Source organism: Cydia strobilella, chromosome Z (genome assembly GCF_947568885.1).
Source record: "Cydia strobilella chromosome Z, ilCydStro3.1, whole genome shotgun sequence".
Taxonomy (NCBI): Eukaryota; Metazoa; Arthropoda; class Insecta; order Lepidoptera; family Tortricidae; genus Cydia; species Cydia strobilella.
In genome coordinates this window covers 49358565-49382753 of record NC_086068.1, presented here as the reverse complement: position 1 = coordinate 49382753, position 24189 = coordinate 49358565, and the positions used below count along the sequence as shown (strand labels likewise).

Sequence of the window (24189 nt, the reverse complement as noted above, 5' to 3'; positions counted from 1 at the left end):
TACTTTATAGTAAAGCAAGTATGTTTATTGTTTTCAATTTGGTAGGTATACAAAATAGTAAAAGACTAGGTAGGTGTAAAAACTTGCAGCTTCTGATTCTCTTTAGATTTGTTTTTCTTTTTACCTTTGTTCATCTTTGTGTACAAAGCTGCATGCTGCATTACGCGTCTTCTGTAACTTGTGTCTCAGTCTGACATGGTCTGACCATAGAGTAACTTATACTAGAGCGGTACTGTCATAGTAAATTTTGTAACCTCAGTAAATTCACTGCCATCTGTCGACACACTTTTAAACTAAAAATGAAGATTTATAAAAATACGATAGAATGTATTTTAATATAGATAAATGATTTTTTTAATTTGCATTAAAATTGTTAAATAACAAACGAAACCGTCAACGCCATCTATACGACTGTAGGCCAAAACTAGTAGCGCCCTCTGAACGAGAATCAAATTTTCTTGATTTTCGAGGCACGTTTTTTCCTTAGACTGTATCCATCTATTACGGAGTTATATCTATCTTTGGTCTGACCTAGAACTCTTTCATGTGCAAATCAGTTATGCTGACTTGCCTGATTCTCAAGTTTCTTATAAAGCGTCCAAGTAGACCTAATATTTTGTAGGTCGAAAGTACACATACTGGTGCATGTGTAGATGTGACACGCAGGCATAAAGTGTTTTTATTGAATTCCGTTAACTTCGGGGTATGGTTAAGTACGTTTAAGAAAACTAAATGGCATAGTTAATTTAAAAAAAAAAATTTTTTTTTTGTTTTTTGTTTTTTTTTTTTTATAAAAAGTAATTAAATGTTGCATATAGCGTTGCTGTAACATGGGCATTACATTTCACTCAACCAAACAATTGAATACTGTGACATATCAATGTCATTTCGAACATCGATCGTCCGAGATAGTACTTAAGTTTAGTAGCAAATGTATGAACTCGTACTAAACACTAATCAATATGTAATCAAGCCCTAAGGCAAGTGTACACGCTCGTATTGGCCTAATCAGAAAAAAATAAATTATTGATTATCTCCGAAATGGAGTTAATTAGAATACCGGTGTCTTTAAAAAAGTTACTTGATTTAAGCTCAGGTATGCACCCTTGAAATTAACGGAAATAAAAAAAACACGGTGTATAGTTAGATCGGATGCAAATTAGAGATGGCACTCTGAAATAAGTTTCCATAAAATGCTTCAAGAGGGCTCTCTATTCCTAATATACTTACTTTACTCTTTGAGAACATGTAAGGAAGGCCAAATCATGCATTACTAGCAGTTTCAATTGAATTTATAGTTGCAAATATGATACTGAGCTGACTCGTCATAAAAACGGTGTAGCACGCATCGAACGGCGTGTAAAAGCGTGGCCGTTGCGGGTTTGCCTATAGATACTTGTGTATTAATCGAACTAAATCTACCTATTTTTAATTTGTGAGGACAACGACATGAATATCTTCAGTTAATTAAGGTTTGTTAAATTTTTTATTTATTTTAAACTTTATTGCAGAAGAACAAGTAAAAAGTACAAAAGGCAGACTTTATGCCTTGAGGCATTCTCTACCAGTCAACCACTGGGCTAAACAGAAATTAGCTAAGGTGGGTGCAGTGTGACAAAAAAAATTGTTCCAAATATAAAGTCTAATACTAACGCCAATATACAAACTAATAATAGTTTATATTTACATCAGCAAATATTTTAGCTGTACAATAATAAATTACACATCCTCTATTTCACGCAGTAAGTAGGTATTTAGTAGGATGATAATGATAAGGTATTACTGCTAAGGGTGTAATATTTTTTTTAATACAGTTGCTCAAAAAGTGCTACTTTACGTAGCTGTTTAGCGTGCGGAAAGTTGGTATTCCCAAACTAGTGCTTTTTACTTTCCAATTTTTTTAAATTTATACTTGTTTCAATTCATGACTACTTATTGATGAGTGTTAATTAGTGCACTGCCTTATGGGAATATAGTTCAGATCCGGAAACCGCTACCAAATTTTAGTATGTTGTTGGGCATGGTACTGGGTCTCCAAAACTGCCGGGAGACAGCGGCGACGGCCATCTACTTCAGCGGAATGACGTCATCAAAATGACTCCCGCCTCGTTGCGAATATTGCATTTTGCACCCAAACTATGTATTGCACATACACGTGTGGGGTATTAAACGAAAGCCAATAAAATATTATATATTTCACTAGTTTTTCAACCAAACCAAAAGTCGGGCGTAAAAGCGCCGGCGGCGCTGTCTCCCGGCAGTTTTGGAGACCCAGTACCATGCCCAACAACATACTAAAATTTGGTAGAGGTTTCCGGATCTGAACTATCTCTTCGACTTTTCCCATAAGGCATAGTACTAAATATCAGTTTCCTTTAAACGTCATAACCAACATAAAAACCTACTGTTAATGTAAGAATACGAAAAAAATACATATTTCATATTTTCTTACTTTCCTCTTCATAATTATAACACGTTTATTTTTTAATATTGTAGATTGAAAAACCGTTCTTAATAAGTTGTCTGAATGGAACGGAGTAGCTATGGAAGGTAGACGTAGGAATAGCTGCCGAAACGCCTGTCAAAGAAGAGGCGTTTTTTTCTTATTGCAAGCTAAGTTTCAAAAGGCAACATTCGATATTGTTTTTATTCCTTACTTGTTGTTTTTCTTATTTTTTCGCAACTGTATTAAAAAACGTCGTTCAATACACGTGCGGAAATGTCATTCTTCACTCGTCTTGAGTCTTGCCACACGTGACATACTTTCCGCACTAGCATCGAAGTGTACTATTTCACCACACCAGCTCGTAAAGGCTCTCTTTATTCTTTAAAAACTGGTAGGAAAGGTAGGAAAGTATGAGAGTGGCAAATAAAGTTGATGCAAATTTTGAGTCGTCTCCTCATGTTGGCTGGTAGAAATGATGTTTAAATGATATTAAATGATAAATATTTAATAGCGTTACTTGGATTTCATTTGTAATGTTTTAGGGGAGAGTGGCCTAAAACGAAGAAGCTAACGGAAAAATTAGTTTTTATTTGATTTTGCACTACACTTTACAAACGGATTTCATTCAATTTGATAGAAGAATTATCTGTATCATTTTACCAGATAATTATTTATATAAATAAAAAAGACTCCACTAAAATCTGTTAAGCCCTAATCCTCTTTCTTTAGTGTATGATATCTATCTCAGTTTGTAATTTATATATAGTAGTGTGACTACTTGAAAAACACAAATCAAAATATTTCATTAAATAATTTGATTTGTTCCCGAGTTGGATAGATGGCAGGACTATCTCTTTCGCTATACCGTAATCCATTAAAGGATTCGTATAGGAGGTGCAAGCACGTACTGCTCGCCCTTAAGAGTTGGTCAAAGGCGCCTACTGCGCCTAGCCTTTCAAAGATAGCATACACCAGATATTAGAGAATAGGGTTTTGACTACTAGTCAAATCAGTTTCTTTTTCGAATTGTCAAAACTATGGAATTTATATGAACACGAGCATGTGACGTCACGATCAAATTACCTACTCTTTATAGTTTTACACGGGTTTTAAAATAGAAATAGTGTCTAAAAATAACTGTTGTCTACGTTTCTCTATTAATCTTCAGGTACTTTATTATTGCATGGTGTAAAATAATTTATTTTAAATACAGTCAAATACCTTATCTGGGATGGGTAACGACGTGGCCGGGTGGTCTAGTGGTCAGGTCGTTAGCCGCGTAAGCTAAAGACGAGGGTTCGATTCCCGCCTCAGCCACCGGTGGACTGGTCACTTTTTCTTTAGTCTATGATATCATTGACTCATTATCTTCATCGCGTTATCCCGGCATTTTGCCACGGCTCCTGGGAGCCTGGGGTCCGCTTGACAACTAATCTCGAGAATTGACGTAGGCACTAGTTTTTACGAAAGCGACTGCCATCTGACCTTCCAACCCAGAGGTGGAACTAGGCCTTGTTAGGATTAGTCCGGTTTCCTCACGATGTTTTCCTTCACCGAAAAGCGACTGGTAAATATCAAATGATATTTCGTACATAAGTTTCGAAAAACTCATTGGTACGAGCCGGGGTTTGAACCCGCGACCTCCGGATTGGAAGTCGCACGCTCTTACCGCTAAGCCACCAGCGCTTCGATATCATTGATAAGTATCTATTTCAGTTTATAATTTATATATAGTAGTGTGACTAGTTAAAAAACACAAATCAAAATATTTAATTAAATAATTTGATTTTTCCCTCTCTAGCTCGGAAAGCCGTCTTTTATCCTTTAAAACAAGCGGGGATAAACGCATTTTATCCACTAGTGGGGAAAGTAGTTTGACCTTGGATGGAGCGTGTTTAAGTAGCTTTTGACAGATAACAAAACGTAAAACTACGTAAACGTAAAACGCAATAATAATGGTTCGTTCGATATTAATTATCATAAATAAATGGTTTGAGAATTTAATAAAAAACACCAAATTTAGCTTTATTAATAAACCTTAAATTCCATAAGAAACATTTGTTTTTTTTCTTAATGATGTTGAATGTAATTCTGAACGCACAAGTTGAGTCGATGCAATTTCGAAACGCAACGTCAGAAATGTCAACATTGTCAAAAAAAAATTTCTCACGGACTCCGACACGTAAAAATATACAACTTCCAGAGTTTTCTATTATCGTAAAAAATGAGTGATTCCAGTAATGAAAATGATCTAACGCCTGTGGATGTTGCACTTTCCTCGCTATAGTGAGGGGAAAAGTTTTGTGTTAAACACGGGTGCAAATGTATTTTACTTCTCGTGTGTTGAAACACTCGCTACGCTTAGAATTCGATTTTAGAACCATTTCAACTATAGAATCCTTTCGCTTGCTCGTGTTTCAATTCCACACTCGCGGGTAAAATACAACTTTGCACCCTTGTATAACAAATAACTATTTCACCTCAGCAGCTCGAACAAGCCTACTTTCGTCACTCCCTGGAGTGAGGAAAGTGCGACTTTACTCACTCCAGGGAGTGAAACAATGCAGCTTTTTAATATATTGAAGGCCAGGAACTGCCACTTCATACTTTTATTACAATTTTTTTTTGTATTATTCTGTGTAATTCGAAATACATTTTAACCATCGAAATACATTTATAGGCCCTTAATTTTAAGTTTATTTATACTATACCTAGTTTGTATTATTATTTTTGAAACAGTTTAGCTTGTTTTTGCGTTTCTTTTTAACCTTTAATATGTTCTCACTACTGAGGTGAAAAATTATGTGTGCAACACGAGAGCAAAGTTATTTTACATCTCGTGTTTTTGACTCCCGCGCTACGCTCAAGATTCTAACTTAGAATCACTCGCTTCGCTTATGATTCAATTATAGAATCTTTCGCTTTCTCGGGACTCAAAATAAACACTCGCAAGAAAAACCAACTTTCCTCTCTTGTTGCACAAATAACTATTGTTCCCGATTTGGATAGATGGCAGAACCATCTCTCTCGCTATACCGTAATCCAGTAAAGGATTCGTATAAGAGGTGCAATGCAAGCACGTAGTGCTCGCCCTTAGAGTTGGTCAAAGGCGCCTACTGCGCCTAGCCTTTCAAAGATAGCATACACCAGAGAATTAGGGACGGTTACCGCCGTGGCCGGGTGGTCGAAATCTCAGGATTTCGTACATACATATTTAATCGAAAAATGCGGTAATTGTCTCCAATGCGATCGGGCGTAAAAATAGGTAATACCTATTTATTACCGGAGGCATAGGTTATATTACCGTAGATTTAAGTATGTTTTAAATAAACAGGAACTGCTTCTCAGATCTTTAAATTACCATAAAACTTTTTCTACCTCAAAATTAAGAGGGTAAGAAAGCTGAAGGTTACGAGGACTAGCGATATGTGCGGACGCAATTATTGAGCAATTCTAGAAGGGTTCTTTCCTGTTGTGAGCTACTTTTTACTACATAATAGGGGGGCTGCAGAGGCGGGGTGGCGGGCGCTACGCGCATGCTCCATTCAGATGACGGCCCAGCCAGAGCCACCCTCGTCACTTTTTCCAGTACACGTTGCGAAGCTCAAGGCGACGACTCGTGCTTTTAAAAATAATACCGCACTGATATAGGACCGCAACATCCTATACGTTTCCTAAAGTAAGTACATGTTGCACGTGTAAATATAAAAACTGATGTGATTTTATTTTAGATTTGATAATGTGTATACAGTCCTAGGCATCGTAATAGAAGGTTTTGTCACGTGAATTGTGAAAAGGTATAGATTTTTCGTGTTTAAAAATGCACATGTACGACGGCCGTGATGAAAACTGAAGCTAATCCCCGGGAAGGGAAAGGGGAACTGTCTGTCTACGCGATGATAGTGCGGCCAGTTGCGTGACCTCGTGCGGATAATTCTGGCCGAATTACGCTTTTACCGGGAAAGCGCCTAATAAATGGCGCCTGTAATCGATAATAATGAAACCATGTGGTCCTTATTTATGACAAGAGCCAGGCAACAATCATATTCTACTGGAACGGAACCATATCCCGTTGGCGTTTCGTTTACTTATTTTATCACATTTCGTAATGTGCTTAGCTTACAGACTCAAATAAATAAGTAACGGCAATTATTTTATCTCCGTGCAATAGAGGTCAAAAATGTATGGTATAATTAGCTGATACCTGCGACTTCGTACACGTGGATTATTTCTATTGCTTGTATATCAAAAATAGCATTTCGCCGTTTTCCACAGATTTTTGAGTGTCGAAATCGAGAGCTCGAAATTCAAAAATCGGGCCATAGATCATTGTATCTCGCGCTCGCAGCAAAATCAAATTTTAAGCACTTTTTTAATTGGAGCATAGTTTTGTGTGTGTGTCTGTGTGTGTGTTTGTGTGTGCAGTTGTCATCACTAGTGAGATTCTAAAGACCATGAGAAGCATGTATGGAAGCATGTATAGATATGTAATATGTGAGGGAAGTACAACGTATATAGTAAGAAATAGATATTGAACAACATGACTGCTGGTTCATTTTAAGAGGAAGATAATACTTTAAAGTTCAGGTTTTATTGTAGTTAACGTTTTTGTATTCATGTCTTAATTGTATTTAATTAAGTTTAGACAGTAATTTTCAGAAGTTTTTCAGTTTCATCGCAGTCGTATAGTTTCAAAAAAGCTGTAACGGCCGCTTTACATCGATTATTATTATGGAAAGCCATAAAAATATTATTATATATATAGTATATTATTGATTATAATAATTATTGTATGTTAGTGTGGGTCAAATTTTGGAAGCTAAATTTGACCCACTACCCGATTTCCGATTGAGCTGAAATTTTGCATAAATATGTAAATCGGATGACAATGCAATATTATGATGACATGGAGCTGACCTGATGATGGAGACAGGAGGTGGCCATGGGAACTCTGTGATAAAACAACGCAAACTGATTGTGTTTGGGGTTGTTAAAATTGTCTCAATGAGTATTAGTTGCCTGTGGAAAGAAAAGTACAGTCAGCGATAAAAGCTCGTACCAAGAATATTTTTTTGTCAAAACCTTATTTACACTACAATCGACAAGAAAATAATCGGCCAAAGCGAATCGCGGAGCTTTGACAGATTCGTACAATTACACAATATTTTGTTACGTTTTATTTTTCTTTAAGACTAACTCATGTTGTGGAAATACAATTTTTTAAATCTTTTTGTTAAAGCAGAAATAGATACATATATACATTCTGTAAAAAAAAACTGCAAGTACCTACTTATTACGCCTCTCTAGGTATAAAGTCCGTTGAAAGATAGACAGACCGACTAACAACAAAAGTTTAGGTTGGCACACTTCGGGTTCGGAACCCTAAAAATGAAGGTTCACTTTGATATTTCATGCATAATTTAGTCTAGGTCAGCCAGACTCAACTTAATCATTTTTTATGAGGACCACAAAGAAGGTTTTCCCTTGTAGCCCCGAACTGCAAGATGAGTTTGCTTAAAGGTGACGTTCGCATGGCAAGGTCGGTATAGTATACTGTGTATCAGGATCGCCTCTGGCGGGCTACCCAAAAAAGGGCCGCAGGTTGGGTATCTAGTTTAGGGTCTACGCAATTGCCATGCGTGCGGCACGGTGCAGCTTATTTTTTACATATATCTCCATCTCAACTCTACTTCTTGTTAGTACATTCAGAATCAGAATTAGAGATAAATTGACAGCGGTTATATACAGTAGGTAGGCTATGGACGGTATAGAAAGGATGACAATCTCTTATTGCAGAACTATTGCAAAAGTGACCAGCTTTCAGCTGTAAATAATAGTTCCTAATCTTTCCGGTAGCGCTAGTTAGGCTCTGGGACATGAGTATAACATGAACCATAATATAAGGCAACAAATAATACGACCAAATTACGTAGGTTGTTTTTGGTAGTATTTCGGTGTATGGTGGCGCCGCCTAATTACTGTTTTTTGATGGACACTTTTCATACATAGAGATTTGGCTCCTTTATATAGTCTCCATGTTAGCGGCAAATAATCTATCATATTTTTTTCAGATACGTTTGTATATTTTTTTTGGTAATTTCTCAAAAAGCGTGTCAAACTTAGCGATTTCGATAAGACAATTTGAAAAAAACTGGTTACATTTTTAAAATAATTAGTTTGAGTTTTCGCGGTAATCCGGTGGGTATTAAATTGTAAAGTAATGATTCGATTTAATTTTTAAACCAGAGCGAACGAGGGCGAAAAATCAATCTATCTGAGTTTTATTGTTGGTAAGATTCGTTTTTGAGTGTTTTCAAATAACAAATTCAATATTTATAAAATACATTAATTTGTGTGTGACGTCGACGTCCCCAATTCGCATTGTGCTAACGTGGCTGTCTGTTGCCACGTGCTGTGGGACGTAAGTACCTATACATATATGGTCGCGATGATGATACAATCATGGTTTATACGTCGACGTCCCCAATTCGCATTGTGCTAACGTGGCTGTCTGTTGCCACGTGCTGTGGGACGTAAGTACCTATACATATATATGGTCGCGATGATGATACAATCATGGTTTATATGATATAAAGTCAAATTTTACGAATTTTCGAATGAATGCCTGCAAAAAATAACAATATGATATATTTTTTGCCGCTACTGTATGAAATTGTATAGAACCATGAAAATAAATGCATCTTTTATTAGTTTTGGTATTAATAGTTATTTGTTTTACAAGGGGGCAAAGTTATTGTTTAACCTCTCGTGCTTATAATGATACCCGAGCAAGCGAAAAATTTAAGCGTTGCGAGGGTTTCAAGGCACGAGGGTTAAACAAATTTTGCCACCGAGTGAAACACACAATTTTTCACCACACCAACACAAGGATAATACTAACTATAAAATGTCAAACCAAAGCAAATCAATTCAAAATATTAAATATTTATCATTCAAAATTTGCACTTGATTACTTTGCCTAACATGTGAATAAAATGAAACTTTATTATCAGTTTTTGAACAATCAAGAGAGCCTTCTCCAGCTGGTGTGGTGAAAACAATATTACTTATATATTTACACCCCACAAATGTTAATGCGTTCTACGAGTAATAATTTAATAAATAATAACGATGACTATATGTTTTCTTTTCAGAAATGATCAAGCAAAAACCAGCTAGAACACGTCATCTATTACGACTATTTAAACATCAAATGTTCATATAATTTATATATTTACCTTAACTTATCAGTTATTTGTGATAACCACCGAATGTTCCAGTTAATTAATTTATACTGCATTTAATACCTGGACATGCCAACCTAAATAATTAAAGTTCTCTAAAGGCTTATTTTTAATCTAAATTATTGTTTTTGCGTTTAATCCGTTATCCGTATTTTTTTGTAATTACTTAAGTTAGTTTTTTATACTTTGGAACACTGACGTAGGAGCTATATCTCTTTTAATTTAAAAGCATAATAATGTCATCGGAAATGGAACCTTACGCTTCCGAGCTGCTTTGGTTCGTCATCGCCGGTTTCGTGGTGGCATTCGTCTTGGCTTTCGGCATCGGTGCCAACGACGTGGCTAATTCTTTTGGCACCAGCGTCGGCTCTAAAGTCTTGACTCTGACACAAGCTTGCGTGCTTGCCACCATCTTCGAGATAGCAGGAGCCGTGCTTATCGGTAAGTATTAATGTCAAAGATTGAATGATTAGCTGTAATATGGCTGTGCTCTATAAATAGTGATAAGGTCAACCGGGGTAATTGCCACTATGGGTTTATTGCGTCTATTCAAGTTAATTTTTAAACAACATTAGTTACTATACTATCTAAAGAAAAAGGTCAGAACTACTTGGAGGACAACACGTAACATAGAGGGCGTTTTACCGAATCGTATTCAAATACAGTGTAAACTCTATATAGCGACACTCAAGGGGCCGGACGTTTTTTGACGCTATATAGAGATAAATAAATTAATATTAAAGCAACAAACCAACAAATGTCGACGTTATAGGGAGTGAATCATTATATCCAGTGACGTTATACGACGAATATATGGAGTTTACACTGTAGTTGGTTATTTTGAGAATTAGTTTCACCCCAGACCTACAGTCAGCAGCAGAAGTTGCTAAGCGGGCGAGGTGTTCAAAATTACCTTGATACGATCGTATTCTCTTAACAATAAAGTCGCGTCAAGATAATTTTGAACACCTGGCCCGCTTAGCAACTTCTGCTGCTGACGGTACACGGTGTATGAGGTAAGACAACAAAATCCGTTTACATCCTTGTTTTTATTTAGATATTTGGTAATATTAAATAATAATCGATTAAAAAGGTTTAGAACATCTAGAAATTAGGTTTGGATAAATGCGTCTACAAATTAGGGACGAAGTTACCCAAATTATACTATTTTCTACTTGATGTTCTTAATTACTGTTTTTGGCCCCTTGTATTGATTATACCTTCTAAAATACTGTATTCTGAACACGTTTCATGAGGTTTGAAGTCTTATCGTAATTGTTTATAAATTATTTTATAGACGCAATTTTCCCAACTGGGTCAAAGGCGTCTATATTTCCGTTTTAAAAAAACAACGAAAAAGTAACTTCACGAATTATCTTGGCAAAAAGTTGTAGAAATTTCACAGCAAAAGAATATTTCAATACACTTATTAAATATTACATAATGAAGGAGAGTAAAATAAAATAAAAAAACAGTAACGCATTTAACCCGGTTGACCTACAATAAGTGCAATTGATCCAGTTGCTGCCTTTGCCTTTATCTTCCTTTCATGTATACAAATATATCATGGGCTGGATTTCAAATTATTAACGTCTTTTGATTACTTAAATCATCTAATATGGTTTGCGTAAATATTGAAATAAATGTATCGGGCAAAGAGGATATAATAGGATAGAGTAAATTTTGTAGCCACAGTAAATTCACTGCCATCTATCGACACACGATTAAAACTAAAAATAAAAATTTAAAAAAATGTATTTATATATGGATATGTTTTTTTTTTATTCGCATTAATTATTTTTATATGATTTTAACCCATGTTCTTTCACTGATATGCGATTAAATTGTTAAATAACAAACGAAACCGTCAACACCATCTATTCGAGAGTAGGCCAAAGGTGGTAAAACGTAGTGGCGCCATCTGTTCGAGAATCAAATTTTCTTGATTTTCGAGGCACGATTTTTCCTTAGACTGTATCCATCTAATACGGAGTTACATAGTCCTTGGTATCGGGTAAATAACGAAATATACGTAGTTTTTTTTTCGTTTCAACCTTATGATGTAGGATGTTGTTGGATAGGTCTTTTAAAATAAATAGGGGTTTTAGAAAAACACTTTTTGGTAAAGTGAATATTTTCGGAAATAATCGCTTCGAAAGAAACAAAATGTGTGTGACAATTTTTTTATCGTTTCAACCCTATAGTGTGGGGTGTGTCGTTGGATAGGTTTTTCAAAATAAACAGGGAACTACATTTTTTGTTAAAGTGAATCATTTCGGAAATAATAATTTAGAAAGAAAAAAAGGATTATTCTTCTAACTTTTGAACAATCATTCCAAAAAAATTAAAAAAAATCACAAAAATAGTGCCTAATAAACACATTCGAAAAAAGTTAAAACAATCCTAATCATTTAAGCCGTTTTTGAGTTATCGCTGAAAGTCTTCCCTTCTTATTTTATTTAAAAGCCTGGCAATCCTTATTTGTGACCGGATTTTCGCAGGTAACCATATACTCGCAATAAAATTACCATCATTTTGATATATAATTCAAGCGTCAGACAGATGAGTGCAAATATCGATAAAAACTCACCTGTTTAAACACGGCAACCACAATAATAGTGACTGGAAAAAGATAGGCAACCTAATTGATTCATATACTGATTCATGTTGTACAATGTTGTATAGATACTTTCCATTGGAACTTATTTCGTTCGTCAGACAAGTCGGTGAAATTTAAAGATTTTTTATTTTATTTTATTAAAAATAGCCTTGACCATATTTCTTTAGGCAACCCTATTTATTTATGTTCAAGAACATAATTTCTTCCATAAAATATAAGCTTCATCCGTCAGACGTATCAGTGAACGTCGACCATATATAAGTACTAGACGGGCCCGCGGCTCCGCTCGCGTAAGTGAAATAAAGGGTTTGTCTTATGTTTAGTTAAATACCGACCTTACTATGTAATCTATCCCTTCAGCATTCAACCCTGCCAGGGTTCATAGCTGTGATAGGGACTTATTTGTAACCGTTATTTAGATAACTTTTAGTTCGCAAATTTCTCAATAAATGATGTGATTTGATAAAAGGCAAGATTGTATTCATCCACGTATTTTTTTAAAACTTTTTTTTACATAAAATTATTATTTTATTTTATACGCCCAGTTACAAAAAACGTTCATTAGATTAATTGACGCCTTGAGATGAAAGTGGACGACCACAGCCCATAAACGGCATATTCATACAAATACTTTCTTTCTGGATATTATACAGGATAAGCACTAAAACCGGCCAAATGCGAGTCGGACTCGAGCACGAATGGTTCCGTACCATTACGCAAAAACGGTAAAAAAATCACGTTTGTTGTATGGGAGCCCCACTTAAATATATATTTTATTCGTTTTTAGTATTTGTTGCTAAAGCGGCAACAAAAATACATCATCTGTGAAAATTTCAACTGTCTAGCTATCACGGTTCATGAGATACAGCCTGGTGACAGACGGACAGACAGACGGACGGACGTCCAGCGGAGTCTTAGTAATAGGGTCCCGTTTTTACCCCTTGGGTACGTAACCTTACAGAAATAGTAACAGTTAAAGCATACCTAGTCATAAGTTTCCGAATTGATTATATCTCTAGTAATTGAAGTGTAATCATTTACTTAATAAAATGCATATTTACATACATGGACACTACCACCACCATCCCTTATTACGGGCACCATCCCTTCGCAACATTCCTTGAACTGATAGGCTACATTAACTTGTTATCAGCTTTGTATTTTTGGCCATGGAATCTAGCTTTCGGCGCTTCTCGCCATCCACCCGCCGCATGCATGACAATGTTTGCCAAAGCCGTGAAAGCCACTCTGAGTAATAAAACTCAGAAATTTAAAACAATAAAATACAAATGACTTACACTTTCATACATCACCACTATGACATACGTCATATGGCATAAGTATAGACATAGTGGGCATAAGCCACTCGTATGGGCATAGGCTAAGGTTGATAGCACTTTTGCCGAGAGTTGCCGAAAATGGCCGATCGTCGTAAAATAAAGATTGTTATGAAAATTTCTTTTTCACATCACCTATTCGAAAAGGGAACTTTTCTTCCCTGCTAGGAGAGATCAAAGTGGCACTTTTCTGTTCAAGGACATTTTGTTGCCAGTTTGAAATATTGACACAAAGACATGAAATTAGTATGCATATAATCGATTACAATTTTTTTATAATCGATTACGTGCATACAATTTTTCTAACTTAAATAATATTTTGTTGTAATTGTTAACAATAAACGTAATTAGCGTATTTTAAAGTAATTAATAGCATATTTATATTAAGTAAATTAATTAATTAGCGTAATATTTACAAAGAAACGTAAAAAAACATTAGATTAATAATTTAATTTTTATTTTGACATTTTAGGTCTCCTTAAAGGCAGCTATACTTGTCTATGTAATTTAAAAAGTTTATATTTAAAAAGTTTTGTACAAATATTTCACAAAGCATAATTATGCGGTTCTGTATTGTGTATAAATTTGTAAATACTTAGTTTAAATCAATAGCTTTATAATAATAAATATAAGTGATATCAGTCTTCAATCTTCATAGTGTCCTTCCGAAGATTTGGTTCAAAGGGGTAAGACTTAATTTGTTACCAGAAAAATCTACAAAAATAATGTACTTGATTTTCATTGTATCATTTTAGGTGTTTGCTGCTGTCTTTGAAAAGATATTAGGTACATAATTATGAGCTGTAGGTACTTTTAATTTGTCAGTACAGTCACGTCTGAAAATATCGATACGGACAAAGTGCCAGAAGTATGTACCTATGCTAAGGTCGTGTATACATATTTTTGGCACTTTGTCCGTATCGATCTTTGCTTAAAATAATAATGTTTTGAAACCTAATATATGTATGTAATTTCCTCATAGGTGATGTGAAAAGCAGTATGTGTCACATGGTAGCAAAATTATTTTCACCTTGGGCGTTAACACTTGAATCCCTCACTACGCTCAGAATTCTATGTTAGAATCCCTCGCTACGCTCAGGATTCTATTATAGAATTGGATTGATTGAATTAAATACGCAGTTCTCTAGTTCTATTCTCATATTTAGATAATATATTTGAACAGTTTTTTCTTATCATACGTGCGTCGTATTCGAGAACGTGTCAAAAACTTTTTTAGAAATTTGTAAGGCGCCATCTCGCTTCTTTCCTCGTTTTTTATCCCATTCTGATTTTTCAATTTTATATTACGGGTGTTTCCCATATATATTATACTACTCTTTGGTGTTTCCTGTAACAGGAGCAAGCTGTAGCTTATTAAGCTGTAGGCTGTACTCAAACCAAAGAGTAGTATAATATATCACAAACTGACCAACATTTGTTCAGCAACTTTTAAAAATAACGTGTTTTGATTTTCATTACACTTTAAAGTTTATTCTAAGACGCAATGTATTGCAAAATTTGTTATGTTTAAAGGGTGACAAGCAACGTCAAAGACACAGATGGCAGCGTAATACATTCTCGCAAATCGCGAACTGCAAAATATTCCTATTTTGATAAACAAAAATATTTATTTGGTCAGCCAAAATGTGTATTTGATCAGCAACTTAAGGTTAACAAGTATTTCAAAATCAGTTCCCAATTAATGTCATAATGAGCTGCTCTAAATTGATTTGGTTGGCAAATTAATTATTAGATCCCACCATTAATCAAATTTTGTTAAGCAGACAGTGGGTAAGCGGATTATTTCATTTTGGATTACAATTTAACTTTAACAAGTTAGCTGAAAATTCAGCTGATCATCAAAGGGGGTACCTTTGCGGATCAGCTGATTTTTTGGGTTTCCGTACCCAAAGGGTGAAAACGGGACCCTATTACTAAGACTTCGCTGTCCGTCCGTCTGTCACCAGACTGTATCACGTTGAAATTTTCACATATGATGAATTTCTGTTGCCGCTATAACAATAAATACTAAAAACGTAATAAAATTTAAGTGGGGCTCCCATACAACAGACGTGATTTTTTTGCCGTTTTTGCGTAATGGTACAGACCCCTTCATGCGCGAGTATGACTGTCACTTGGCCGGTTTTTAAAACAAAGAAAATATTGGCCATCAATTTATAACTTCCCTTTCATTTTGTTCTTTAAAAACTGCCTACTAACTGTTTTCCAATAGCAGTTGGTTTTTGTGAAAATCGCAGTTCTAACCTAACCTAACCCACTTTTCTAGTAGCAGTTGGTTTCTGTGAAGGTCGCAGTTCTAACCTAACCCACTTTTCTAGTAGCAGTTGGTTTCTGTAAAGGTCGCAGTTCTAACCTTTTTTTTTGTTATAATATAATAAAAGTTGCCGCTCGATTTTTATTTATTGCCGGCAACATAATTGTATGCTGCCCAAATTATTTAATGGCTATTTTTTTTGCAGATCAGTTTTAAAATGGCTGATCATTTATTTACTTCCCTTTAATGAAAGAAGAAGTGAAGTATGAAAAAGGTAATCTAAAAATTTCATAATTTTAAAAAGTTGCTGAACAAATGTTGGTCAGTTTGAGGCGTACAGCCTCCAGTTTAATTTATTGCTCCTGTTACAGGAAACATCGTATGTATAACGTATCTTAAGCTATTTAATATCTGTATTGGTATTGTAAAAGCTACAGTTGGTAGATATTGTAGTATTGTGGTTATTTACTGCTCCTTTAACTTTGATATATTTGCACTGCGATTGCTGCGAATTGAATATTACTTACCTACTAATAATTCGATAATTTTGATTAAGGGGTCAGAGCGATGCCTCCAATAATTTTAGTTCGCCTGTAAGAGGATATATATTGATGCTTATTGGGTTTCTGGTAATCAACAGTTGTCTGGTAAACGCGATTAGTTATGAGCATGACTGTGGCGAGTGTGGCGTCCACCTGGCAGCTACTATAAACAAATCCCATATGAGTAGGTATTTTATTTTTATTTTATTGGTAGTAGGTATGTCATAAAGCACGAAATTTGGGCACACATACTGGTATCTACCTACTTAGGCAATACAATCCGTACCTATTCTATTAGGTACTTACTACATTGTTATACTTTAGTACATTTCGATGCTAGTGCGGAAAGTATGTCATTACTTCACGAGTACCGAGATATCTTCGCAAGACTCGGGATGAGTGAAGAATGACATTTCCGCACGTGTATCTAACGACGTTTTTTTTATACAGTTGCGAAAAAATAAGAAAAACAACAAGTAAGAAATTCGAAACTTTTATATTATTAATTCTGTGACATTGACATTATGAAGAGGTGTTTTTTTAGCTTTTATGCGACTAGAATGGATTTTGTTATTATTATTGAACCCACTTCAATGAGTTTTTTTTTCAAATGCATGTTCTATAAGACAGAAACAATTTTAAATATAAAACTTTGTACTATTATTACCTAAATATCGTTATTTACGATTATTTGTGTATCGTATATTTATAAAAACAATATCGAATGTTGCCTTTGGAAACTTTCTTGCAGTAAGAAAAAACGCCTCTTCTTTGACAGGCGTTCCTTTCCATTCAGACAACTTATTAAGATCGGTTTTTCAACATTAAAAAATAAACGTATAATAAAACTTATATTGATGAAGAGGTAAGTAATAAAATATGAAATATGCATATTTTTCGTATTCTTACATTAACAGTAGGTTTTTATGTTGATTAAGACGTTTAAAGGAAACTAATATTAACACTCATCAATAAGTAGTCATGAATTGGAACAAGCATAAATTTAAAAAATTTGGAAAAGTAAAAAGCACTAGTTCGCGAAAACCAACTTTCCGCACGCTAAACAGCCACGAAAAGTAGCACTTTTTGAGCAACTGTATTAAAAATTATTTATTGTCAGATCTAGCACATAAGAATGTGAAATCCCATTTCAAAAGCTAGGCGAAATGAAGTTTTTTGTTAATAGGTATGACACTAAACGTTGCGTTTTGGTAATTTTCCTCATTGTGAGTATATTCTTCGACAGGATACAAGGTGTCAGACACAATGCGAAAGGGCATCCTGGACGTGAGCCTGTACGAGGGCGGCGGCGAGCGGCTGCTGGCGGCGGGCTGTCTGTCGGCGTTGTTCGCGGGCGCGTTGTGGCTGCTGTTAGCCACGGCGCTGCGCCTGCCCGTCTCCGGCACGCACTCCATTGTCGGGGCCACAGTCGGCTTCACTCTCACTGCCAAGGGTCCGGTTGGCGTCCGCTGGTCCACGCTCGGCGCGATCGGTAATTAAATCTCGTTTACGGTAGTGATAGAGATACCAATGAATTGTAGTCTATGTAAATAATGAATACTAAGGTGATTGTTTGTCCACATAGTCTTGTCGTGGTTTATCTCCCCGGCGCTGAGTGGCGCGGTATCCGCGATGCTGTTCTGGCTGGTGCGCCGTTTTATATTGCGCGCCGTTGCACCATTGAAAGCGGGTCTCCAAGCGTTGCCTTATTTCTACGGAGCTACAGTCGCAGTCAACGTAATCAGCGTGGTTCACGATGGCCCTAAACGTGAGATTTCTGAATTTAAAATTACCTTAATTTTAGTGAGAAACATGTTCTAAAGCGTTGCCTTATGATTTTGTTCAGTGATGGCGATGGACAAAATCCCAGTATGGGCTGCGCTGGCCGGATCCGCAGCGCTGGGTGCCATAGCAGCTGGCTGCGTACAAGCATTTCTGGTCCCATACTACAGACGTCAATTGACCAAACCGACTTCAGTAAATTTCACACTCGGTGTCTCCAATGGTAAGCATCATTTTTATCACAAATGTAATTTCATGAAAAAATGTCATCTAATTCAGTTTGCATATTATTTTAGAAACTACGCCAATCAATAGTCCGAGCCATGGTAACAAAAATATCGCAACACTACGTCCGACTTCTGTTCACTCCGAGGAGGGAAAAATACTCGAAGTTATAGCTGAAAGCGCCGAGATGGTCGTCCTCGATAATGGAGATCACGTATCAGACGAAGTCAGGGAGAAGAACGCCAAAAACCGCGCCTTGTTAGCTACCATGGACGACTGTAGCATACTGTCTCGCAGCTTGAGTCCGCCCAACCAATCCAACTTCATGTCGATGGATGGTGGCTCTCAGATAAACACTCTCAAGTACATTGACGAGACCTTGAGCTACTGCAAAAGTTTGGATTCCGATCAGCTCGCTGGAATGGGTGAAAGTTTTGGTTCGCGGAACGGGTTCTTAGGGGATTCGTGCGAAACTATTGCACGCGGTGAATTCGATCGGCTCTCTGGCGCCCGAGCTCCGATTGCAGGAGAATCTGATACTCCACCTCCGCGAACTGACAAAGTGAGTTGAGCAATTGCCAAATATTTTAGTAATAAATAGGTAGGTATAAAGAAGAAAGTAATATGGTGAATTCCTACATGACTGTTTGTGTTGCAGAGTCCGGAGCCATCGGGTGCATGGAGCGTGGAGCGCGATAGGTTGGGTGGGGCGGCTCGACTGTCCGCCTTCACACCCAACTCCAGCGCGGCGCCGCTGCTGCGCGGGGGCACGCCGCCGCCACCGCCGCCAGTACTGCAGTCCGAGCCCGAAGCGCTCAAACTCTTCTCATTTCTGCAAGTTCTGACAGCTACGTTCGGCGCATTTGCTCACGGCGGCAATGACGTCAGGTTGGTTCGCTATTTATTCCACCGAGCAACGAAAAATAATAATAAAATCTTGAATAAAAACCGTTCCATAAATCAGCATTGTCAGCTCACATACGATATCTGGATGAAAGTAACAGATGTAGTAAAACTAGAATAAACGATTGATTTAAATACGTGGTGTTGCAGCAACGCGATAGGGCCGCTAGTGGCACTATGGCTGCTGTACTCGGAGGGCGGTACGCACGCGCGCGCGGAGACGCCACTGGCCATCCTGGTGTTCGGCGGCGTGGGCATCGCGCTAGGCTTGTGGCTCTGGGGTCGACGCGTCATCCAGACCGTGGGCGAGGACCTCACTAACATCACTCCTGACACGTAATACTAATTTTCTCAAACATGCAATGAAACATTGATATTATGTTTTTCATATTAGGCTGGGAAGTATCGCGTCTCGGGCGCGGCTAGACGAGAGGTCTTTAATGAAATTTCATACAAAGTTGCAGGCCTAGGCCGGGAAGTGACACAGCATAACGGCATTCAGCCATTAAAAAAATCTACTTATAAGCAATATTTGCTTTTTGGCATAGTGGCATAGACATAGTATATATAGTTAACTATAGACGCGCCACCGAGCGACCGGGGGTAAGAGAAAGAATATTCATATTACACAGATTAGTTAAGTATTTAGTTGACAGTAAAATAAAAAAATATGTGTAATGATTATAGCGAGTTATTCCCACTATATAAAATTTTACCCGTACAAAAGAAAATTAAATACCTGATTGCTTTAGAAAACTATTATTTAGATGAGCATAAAAGGTCAGCATTTAATAAATACAACACGAGGCGGGTACGAGAGGGGAAGTTAATACAGCCCCCGGCGGTCAACTATTATGGAAAAAGGTTAAATAAATATTTAGTGCCTATGCTGTTTAACGAAATACGGTCCTTAAAAAGAGGCTAAAAACATACTTTTTAGAAAATTAAACAATGGGAAAATTTCTTTACTTATTAGGTATTTATGCATGTTAGTTTTTATATTATATATAAGGATTACTTTTTAAGCTGCTAATTGTTTTGTTCAGGTGCATGATTCCATTTTGTTATTGAACGCTTCAATCGCCAACAAACTGGTTACAGTTTGGCGATGCATATTGCATACATTTTGTTTGTCATACATGTACCCTTTGTGTAAGTAAAAAAATATATATATATACTACGCAATTTATCCGGTTTGCATGTCTAATATCTTTTCTCTTTCACTCTTATAAATTTCATATTTCGCCATAGCCTCCTTGTTATGATGATGATGATGCATGACCCGACCATGAAATAATGCCCGGTCGGTAGTGTTGTGGATTTAAGCTTTGAGGCGTAAACTACAAGACTTGAGTCGCGACTGCTGAGCCTTGAAGCCTCGAACCTTAAAGCCTCGGAACCTTAACGACTCGAACTAATCAATCTATGCTATAGGATAGGGTGAAATTTAATACGTTTTTGTGAAATAGGGAAAAACAGAAAAATATAATTATGACTTATCGCGTTTTTAGAGATCCGTATAATCAACTAGGAACCCTTATAGTTTCGCCATGTCTGTCCGTTCGTGACGTTCGTCAGTGACTAGTACTAGAAAGTTGCAACTTGGTATGAATAGGTATGTGTTGTGAAATGTGAACACGCTGACAAAGAGTGCTCGAGCAAAAACAAAAAAAAAACTTCGGTACCTCTATCACATGAATGGGGGTGAATTATTTTGTTCCAACCCTATTGTGTGGGGTGTTGACGTTGTGGATAGGTATTTTAAAATGAATTGAATTATTTTAAAACAGGGGGTTTCTAAAACAAGCTTTGGACACTATAAATATTGGCTAAATATCTTCCAAATATGAAAAAAGAACATATAATGACAAGTTGTAAATTCTCTACACAAAAATAATTTCTGCAAAGACAACTCAACGTATGAGCTCTAAGCTTGACACAAGCTTTTAAGGTTCGGGGGCTTGAGCTTAAGTTAAAAAGCTAGAGTTCCCTATGAGGCCCGAGTCTTAAAGACTTCATTTTGACAAGTCATAAAAAGTTTGAGTCGTTAAGGTTCTAAACCGCTTTGTGAGCAAACCTTTAACGCTCTAGCTTTCAAAGCTTGAGCCTTAAAGGTTCGCGAGTCGTTAAGGTTCAAAAGTCTTAAAGACTAGTCTTTTAACAACACTACCGGTCGGTGATAAAGACAAAGCATGGCACTATTTTCTCTTTCCTTTTATAGGAATCGCAATAAGACTATCTTTCTCTATCAAATAGTGTCAGGCCATTGGCTTTTTGGTTAGTTATGGCCACCCGGAGGTCGCGGGTTCAAACCCCGGCTTGTACCAATGAGTTTTTCGGAACTTATGTACGCTTTTCGGTGAAGCAAAACATTGTGAGGAAACCGGACTAATCCCAAGGTCTAGTTTACCCTCTGGGTTGGAAGGTCAGATGGCATTCGCTTTCGTAAAAACTAGTGCCTACGCAAATTCTTGGGATTAGTTGCCAAGCGGACCCCAGGCTCCCATGAGTCGTGGCAAAAATACCAGGATAACCCGAGGAAGATAATGACTGCCTAGCAAATGTGATGAAAAAATACATTACAGCCTTAGGTCGAAATTTAGATAACACTTTTTACGAGCAAGTATGAGGAAATAGCTATTTATGCAACAAGTGCGGAAATCATCTTTACGCACGTGTATCATACAATGTTTTACTATGCATTGTGCGAGTAAATAAAAAAATATATCATGGCAAATAAGTTTAATTATTAAAAGGAGTGTTTTAAATCGACACGAGTTGCAAATTACCTATTCGCACGTGTATCTTATACTTACTTTTTATTTAAACTTTATATACTTATACTTTTTATTTAAACTTTCGACATGTGCACGAAAAGTGCTCTTTTCCGCACTAGTGCGAGAAAGTAGCAGCATATGTACTGTAAAAAAAATTGAAAACAAAAAGCACTAGTGCGGAAAAGTAGTACTTTCCGCATGATATGCCTCCGTAGGAAACGCACTTTTCGAGCACATGCATTGTAAAAATACATATAGAATACATAGTGACATCGTGTAGCTGTAGGCTGTAGTTTTTAAGTATTTGAGTGATGTACTGTGTAGGTGTAAGTGCGGAATGCGGATGTTATGTTGTTACAGCGGCTTCACCATCGAGCTGGGTTCGGCGCTGACGGTGCTGGTGGCAAGCAAGGCGGGTCTGCCAATTTCCACTACGCACTGTAAGGTCGGATCCGTCGTCTGCGTCGGGTACTTCTCCGATAAGGCCGTAGACTGGAGTCTTTTTAGGTACTGTATAGCCACTGGCACCAATACAATTACAATTGTGTATATCTATCATTTGAATGACACGAATATTAAAGGGTTGTTTTTTGCGCAGGAACATAATCTTCGCGTGGGTGGTGACCGTCCCAGTGGTAGCAGGCATTGCCGCTCTTACTATGTTGGCACTTGAATCGTTTGCCGTCTAATTATTGAATGAACTGCATGGCTTAGTTTCCATGATAATCATATACAACTTATATGTGTTTAGATAGTGAACAAAATATTTTAGAAATATTTTATTCTGCTAGGAAATGTGGGTTTCCATAGGCAAACAATTATGTACTTAAATATAGAAGATTGAAACACTGAAGTGATTTGCTTAATATGTATTTGCTAAGGCAGTAGAATCTGGCCCTTGACCTTGACGTGTTTTGAGAGTTTACGCAGGTAAGAGATATTCGGTGATTAGTGAAAAGAACGATACACAAAGCTTGAAAAGAGTGGTGCTAAACCCGGTTGGTGCTGTTTGTTGTTTAGCGCGCTTGACCGCTTGCAGCGAAAAAACTGGCGTAGAGTCACGGGCGCAAATACCTACGAGTGTGAATAGCTCTGTGAAAAGGAGCTGGGAAGGTGCAGGTGTGATGTTCTAATAGTTATAGCACCAAAAGGCAATGCCGCTAGCGCAAGCGCTAATGTCGGCTTAGAAAATTACTTGGCAACACATGCTGATTTAGCTTAGCTCTGACAAGAATGAATGGGATCAAGCTACAAGGGAACACCTGCAAATCTAGCTGGAGCGGTTATATGTACATTATAATACTACGAGTATATTAACTACATATTTTTATGAAAACACCCGTCGAATGGCATTCACGTCTGCGAAAACCTGGAACACGAAGCCATCAGAAGCGAGCAGAACGGCCACTTTAATTGTAAGTACTCAATGCGGCCAATGCACCGAACTGATAAATAAAGGATGATGGTCTATCTACCTTACATGGATTGAACTCGTACATAGAATTCATTGTTGTACCACCACTATTTGTAGGTATCGTCACCGTTCATTTGTAAAAACATCACCCAAATATTTGATTGAACTTGCTGTTGCAGATGTAAACAATTTATTAATAAATACTTATACTTACTTATGTTTAGAAATATTACACAGTAATATTCTAATATTTTTATTTTTTTTATAAAAATGAAACATGTGATAATTGTAGTTGACGCACTGCGTCGTAGGTAATAAATGGTTATATATCTTCGTTGGTTTTTCATTATTAGCAAAAAGGTCAAGTAAATATTTTTGATAACCTTGGAATGTCCGACCCGATCAAACAGTTTTTAGGACTCTGTAATCAAGTTAGCAGTTATCGTTAGTAGGTTAGTTACTATAAAACTGAAATTTAACAAGTGATAAATTAAAAACGATTTTTTTATGGTACAGTCGAGGTCAAATATACAATTTGTAACAAGGCGAAAAATTTAAATATAGGTATCTTATATTTAGTTCGTAGTTTAGAATAACTTACGTGTGTGTGTGTGTACCGTAAGG

At 36.7% G+C, this 24189-nt stretch overlaps 1 protein-coding gene across 2 annotated transcripts; it reads left to right on the top strand.

The window, feature by feature from the left end:
- Positions 1-1342: 1342 nt before the first annotated feature.
- Positions 1343-23801, top strand: LOC134754624 (sodium-dependent phosphate transporter 1-B). 2 transcript variants are annotated; one of them, XM_063690957.1, is made up of 10 exons: positions 1343-1472; positions 9601-10131; positions 17711-17956; positions 18050-18232; positions 18311-18469; positions 18543-19033; positions 19130-19359; positions 19525-19710; positions 22512-22658; positions 22750-23801. In XM_063690957.1, exons 2-10 carry the CDS (start codon positions 9927-9929, stop codon positions 22838-22840), a joined length of 1938 nt encoding a protein of 645 aa, XP_063547027.1. In that variant the 5' UTR covers positions 1343-1472; positions 9601-9926; the 3' UTR covers positions 22841-23801. The 2 variants fall into 2 exon arrangements, with proteins under 2 accessions (XP_063547027.1, XP_063547026.1); XM_063690956.1 differs by lacking the exon at positions 1343-1472 and adding an exon at positions 5940-6125.
- The last annotated feature ends 388 nt before the right edge of the window (positions 23802-24189 follow it).

Excerpts from the sequence above, each read along its gene's own strand:
- LOC134754624 (XM_063690957.1), top strand. The coding sequence starts at position 9,927 with ATGTCATCGGAAATGGAACCTTACGCTTCCGAGCTGCTTTGGTTCGTC. Across the intron at positions 18,233-18,310 it reads GGTTCACGATGGCCCTAAAC|TGATGGCGATGGACAAAATC; the intron begins GTGAGATTTCTG and ends GATTTTGTTCAG. Across the intron at positions 19,034-19,129 it reads CACCTCCGCGAACTGACAAA|AGTCCGGAGCCATCGGGTGC; the intron begins GTGAGTTGAGCA and ends TTTGTGTTGCAG.